The sequence below is a fragment of the Chaetura pelagica genome, unplaced genomic scaffold (genome assembly GCF_000747805.2).
Source record: "Chaetura pelagica isolate M959 unplaced genomic scaffold, ChaPel_1.0 scaffold215, whole genome shotgun sequence".
Taxonomy (NCBI): domain Eukaryota; kingdom Metazoa; phylum Chordata; class Aves; order Apodiformes; family Apodidae; genus Chaetura; species Chaetura pelagica.
In genome coordinates this window covers 322,711-328,710 of record NW_009953206.1, presented here as the reverse complement: position 1 = coordinate 328,710, position 6,000 = coordinate 322,711, and the positions used below count along the sequence as shown (strand labels likewise).

The window sequence follows — 6,000 nt, the reverse complement described above, 5'->3', positions numbered from 1 at the left end:
GAAAACATGACGTCGCCAGCAAAATTCAAAAAGGATAAGGAGATCATCGCTGAATATGACACTCAAGTGAAAGGTAGGAAGGATTTTTTATTGTGGTCTTTTTGTTGTTTTTTTTTGTCGCTCGACTTGCAATTGTAGGAGTTTGCAGTGGATGTTTGGGTGGGGAAGTTGGGGGGGGGGAAAATCGTTTGCAGATTGCTTGGAATTTGCAGGGCTTTTCATCACACAATGCTGGGTCGGGTTTGCGGTGCTTTTTCTCCTCCCTGTGGGGTAGGTTCCTGCTGGGGTGTTGCTGTTTGAAGGTGTCACGGGAAGGGGCTTTTTTGAAGGGAATGTAACAAACCTTTTGAGTCCTGAGAGCTCCATGTTCTTCTGCCTGCTGGTCTGAAATAACGGCTTTGCGTTTGAAATATGAGAGCCCAGTTAATTGCTTTTTAATCCTTCTCCTGTCGTGGGAATCGTTTAAAAAAATCTGTGCAGTGTCAGAAGAGCATATTTCCACTGGTGGTAACAGGGGCTGTGCTGAGGGTCCCTGTGAAGCTGGTTGTGCTAGAAAGTTCCATTTTTCAGGATTTTGCTCGTGGTGAGTCCATAATGTTGCTGCCTGTTGTTTCTTACTGAGTGTAACACCTTCAGGTTGCAGGGGGGGTGTGGGTGTGTATGCACACACATATATATGCATACATATATAAATGGATAAAAGGAAAGCAGCAGTGTTATTCCCATCATCATAAGGAAGGCAGTAAAGACTCAGAGGCATATTTGCAGTGATCATGTAAGTCTTCTGCAGAATCCACTTGGCTGTGATTCAGGCCATCATGTGCCCTAGGTTAAAAAAAAAACCCAACACAACAAAAAAGGATGGTGAAATGTCTGCTTAGCTGCTCATTTTCGCAAAGTTTTCAAGGCAACATTTATTTAAGAAATAATTATGGCTTGTATATGAGCTGATGTGTTTGCTGCTGGGAAGTCATGAGATGTGTAGTGATTTATCTCATCAGTCAGAACTTGCTTGGTATGCTCCTGGCGTGCAGGAAGGATGGCCTTTGGGCAGGGTTGGTGGAGTTAGATCAGTGTGATTTAAAAAAAAAAAAAAGTCATTTAAATCTGAGTTGGAAACCTAGATTAAAACTGACAATTAAAATATTGTTTTGCAATTATGTACTTAGTTATTTTTCCTACTGGGGGGGCTGCTCATGGGTTGCAAAGCATTGGAACGTGTTTTCCTGCAAGATGCATGTCCTACACTGACCCTGCTGCTCTGCACCTAGGAGTAGTTCTGACATTTCAGTTCAAAAGGCTTATCTGAGCAAATGTAAAGCTGAGTAGGAGTTAATATTGATTATTTCTTTTTAAATTTTCATGTTCTTAAGGTTAGAAATGGAGAAGAGCATGTTTCCTTTTTACTAGTTTAGTTTCTATTCCTGTTTTCTAGCTGTCTTTGGAAATGGGAATTGAAGTCAGTGTAAAATTAGAGGCTTATATGTGCTTTCATTTTTTACCCCATCAGAGGGTGTGTGATAGATACAAGTTTGTAGTCACAATATTTATGAATTGGAGACAAAAATGAGAAACAAGGCTTTAGAATTAGTAAAGCACATCTTTTCCCATGTCATTTTTTTCATGCATTAGAAAATAAATCCTTCCCTTCTCTTCCTCTTCAAAAAAAAAATAGAGATCAACAAAATGGAGAAGATGGAAGACTGACCTGGATGGAGACTGACAGGTCTCTTCCCTGTGTGCAGAGACCCTTCCAAAACTCAGGTCATTCCTTAAAGTGCTTATGAAGAGACCTGTCAATTAGCCTGTCAGTGTGGTCCCCAAAGCGAATTGCTGTAGGAGCATATGGATTGGTTTTGCTTTTTTGCCTTATAAAATATTTGTATCTTCAGTATGTGGGGCTAAGAAGATTGAAACTGTGTAAATGGATCCCAAGGAGCTGGGAGATGGGGGTGTCCTTCCTGAATTAGCAGTAAGAGCAGCTGTGAGGCTGTCGTGGGGTGTGTGTCCCTCTCACAGCTCAGTTTTTCCTGCCCAGGGGACTCCAGAAGTGGTTAATGGAAGGTGCTAACCCATCTCCTGCTTTTCCCTTAAGACAGAGATGTAGATGGGCCAAGAAACTCAATAAATATGACAATACAGTAACTATCCTCTCCCTCATCACCTCCTTTCTTTCAAAGTACAGGGAGGAGCTTCCCTTCTGGCTCTAGCCCTTCGTGAGCTGCTTTGATAAAGGGGTTTGCTGTCCCTCTGCTTCTAGCTATCATGTTTGGGGAGAGGCTTTGAAGTTATATGTGCCTCTTCACATTCCATGAAATTTGCTGGACATCTCCTAGATACCTTGGTTCTGATCTGGATGGTGATTTGACTCCACAGGAAAGTTCTCATGAGCAGCAAGACCTTTGGTCTCTCTAATTCCGAAGACATCCTGGTTCTCTCTGCTGCAGTGGGAAGATGAGATGGTGCTAAAGACCAATCCAGAAGTGTGGTGCTGCCTGGTCATTGAACATACCGTGGTCCTTACATAAAAATTTTGGTGTCCTGCTCAAATTCTGTCATTAACCCTTGGAACAGTGTAGAACTGGTGTTAACGGGTTAACTGGTTGAGTATCTTTCCCTGTGTGTTGGGAAGTGATGCCAATGCAGGAGTGAGATGAATCAGGTGTTGGTGTGCTACATAAATTGTAAGGTATCATATGGTCCTCAGATGAGAACTCCTATTTTTTTTCCTGGCATTGAAAAACTTAGTGTTTTCTTCTGCCTTCCATTCTGGCTGTACTTTGGAAACCGTGGTTAGAGGCTTCATTGGAAACCATTAATCCACAAACACGTACTTAAGTACTTTAAATTATTACTAATGGAATGATTCAGCTTCGTTTAAAAATGTAATAGTCTTAAGTTGTTAATCAAGAACTATTTAAAGACTACTTTGGTTATGGCTAATAGATCATTGTTATGCAAAGTTTTTGGTTTCCTGTTGCTGAAAGAACTTGGTCGTTTTTCTTGTAAAATGTGTAGGGGCCACAGGGTGTTGAAGGATTCAACTTCTTGCTTTCTCATGGTCCTGAGCTACAGGTATTTGTTGTCTTCTTCCAACAGCTCGTTCTTTGCCTCTGGGGTTGGAGTTAGCTCTTCCCATGGTCTGTGCATGCAGCTAATGGCAGAGGAGCTCAACTTTAGGATAACATTTCTGAAGATGAAGCCTATTCACCCCTTGCACATCAAATTTACTGTGTGGTCATGGAACATGGAGGGAGTGATGTGCTTCTTCCTAACTGCTTCTGCAGTGTGGTTGAGGACAAGCTTTGCAGTCTGTAGGTGCTGGTGCAGTGTATCCATCCTTGGAGGCTGCTGGAACCAGGCTGGATACAGCCTGGAGTTACTTGGTCTGATGGTACAGCTGACAAGAGACGGGGCTGGATGACCTGAGCTCCCTCTAGCCTGAATTGCCTGGTGACCCATGGTTTCTAGTATCTGGAGGTCCAACTACAAACTTACTGTCTTCTGCAGAAGTGAATTAGCCTGCTGAGGTGTCCAGACAGGGTGGCTCTCCTCACCAACAGCACTGACCTTGAGTCTCTAGCCTTTAGCTGATGCAAGCGAGGTCTGTGCTGTGCCATCTGCATCCAACCTTTCCTGCTCTTGGCAAGAAGAGGTTGCCAGTATTAGTGGACTCTTCTTGCAAGACTTCTTGAGAGTGCTTCTCTCTCTGAGGAAACTCTGAAGTGGCTGCATGTCATGCAGTAGGAGTTCTCCTGACAGGATGACACGGGGTCAGCAGGGAGGGAAGTGCTGCTTTGATACGTTTCTGTACCATGTGCTTACAAAGATTGAGAGTTCTGTGAAGCTGGAAAGTGAGATTCTGTGGTCTCCATATGGAGCCTTTGATATCTGAAGCTCATCCCCTTGTCTGGATTGTCTCTCCCAATTCCTTTGTGCAAGTTGTGGTAAAGCAGAGATAATTAATTTATGCTGTGCAGTGTGTTCCAAGCAAGATTTGGATGCTGCCTATCGGTGCCCAAGCACGGCCTGTCAGACTGTTTTTTGGTTTAACATATTAAATTGGAGTGTACATTTGCTGAAGAAAGAAAAGCCAGTGATTTATCTCTTAATTCTCCTTTTCTTTCTCATGTCCCATGAGAGCCTTATATTTAATTAGTTTGTGTAAAGCTTCAGTAAATAGCTTCGTGGTTTGGGCTGCAGAAATTTAACGCTGACATTTTTTACACAGCGAGGGTTCATAAACCACTTCTGTCCTTGAGTAGTCTCCAACAAAGGTTAAAATGCATCTCTTGCAGATCCTGCAGCACAGCCCAAGAAGTGCTAGGAGGGTGAAAAAGAGATGAGGGAGTTGACAGAGCGAGCACAGCACAGAGGTGGCTGCATGGTTATTCAGCTGAGGGTGTCTTGGATGAAGAGAAAATACTTACTAAGAACAACTTCAGGCAAACCTCCCAGTTGCCATCAGACTCGGGCTGCTATAATGTCTAAAATCTCCCTCAAATTGTTGATAAATTTCAGATAAGTCACTTTTTCTTCTCTGGGCTGGAGAGCTGGTAGTTTATTTGGATTTTTTGCCTTAAATGCTGTTTAAAAGTGCCTGAACTGCTGCAAACAAACCTAATTTCTGTGCTACATCTTCTGAGCACCTTGAGTGATGCTCAGTGGTTTTTAATCCTGGTAAACTTTTAGGGGTTGTGCAGACCTCAGAGTCCTCAGCTGTTGTAAGTCTGCTTAATTCTGCACAGTGCTTGTCTAAGAAGCAATTATTTGTAGAACTTTCTTTTGGTTTTTAGATCAACACATTGAAATCACTCTTATTTTGTTGCTAAACCCGAGCACGAGGGGATTTTCAGTCCTGTCTGTGTCACGTGCGTGTGATGATTTCTCTTCTGTGTGTGTCTTCTGCTCAGGTCACTAGGCTGGTCACTACTGTTGCTCTGTTTGTAGCTCCCAGCACCATGGATGTGTGCTTTGGAGGGTTGCAGCTGAGCTCTTGGCCACCTCTTGGGAAATTTAATACACTGTGTAAATAGACTGCTCAGTCACACAGCCTAATGTGGTGGAGCAGAATCGTTTTGAATTTTGAGATTTGAGTTTGTGTGTGTTGGCTTTACCATTTACATCCAAAATGTAAAACTACCTTTTAAGGGGTTTTTACAGTTAATCATTACTCTGTGTGTGTAAGTGATTCCATTTGTTTGCAACAATGACTTGCTCCAAACTCTGGCTATGGAGTTGCTGTAGGATCATCTGGTTTTGTGCAGTTCTTGATAGTGCTAATCCCTTGAGTTTTGGAGCTGGATTGGGCCAAGGAAGCAGCCTGCTGCCAGAAAGGGGGAAGGGGCTGTTGGGAGACTGGTTTGATGTTACAGCAGTAGTTTGTATTTCTTTTTGTCCAAAGTACAGCTCCTGCTAATGGATTATTAATGAGGATGGGAAGAGGTGAAAGAATGCAGAGTCTTCCTTCTTTCCATCTCCAAAATCCCTCTGTTGCAGATTCATCCTGTGTTGGAAGGCTAGAGACCAAAGCTGACCAAAAGACCTCAGGCCACTGAAGTGTTGCAGTTTCTTCCAAAAGCAAAAGGAACTGCCAGTGTAACTCCAGTAGGTTTCTATAAAAAGTTCACTGGTGATGGCCAGTTCCCCTTAACTCCCAACTCGGGGAGCCCCAGTGCATTTTTCCTTAGCTCCAAATTATTTCCTTTCATGGGAAAGGTATAAGGGAAGGTGTCTTTATCTGTTAGTTAAAAGGCTGACTTTGTTTTTAATATTTACTAATATTTGCACAGTTTGGGAGTTTACTTGGAAGAACCTATTTGCCTGCTCAACTTTTTCAGCTGCCTTTATGGAGAGTGAAAAATCTAAACCTTTGAGATGGAAAGTATGTTGGAACACATGTTCTTTTGAATAGCTTTTGCTATACCATGCACAGTTGATATTCGTTACTTAGGACTTTATGTAGTTCATTTCTGTATGACTTTTGCAGATTTCATGCTT

General features: G+C 42.6%; 1 protein-coding gene across 1 annotated transcript in view; it reads left to right on the top strand.

The window, feature by feature from the left end:
• The first annotated feature begins 6 nt into the window (after window positions 1–6).
• SRGAP2 (SLIT-ROBO Rho GTPase activating protein 2) overlaps window positions 7–6,000 on the top strand; it is a 94,111-nt gene continuing 88,117 nt past the window's right edge. The window contains exon 1 of the mRNA XM_009997521.1: window positions 7–73. Within this exon, the coding sequence (XP_009995823.1) occupies window positions 7–73 (67 nt within the window). The remainder of the gene's footprint in view (window positions 74–6,000) is intronic.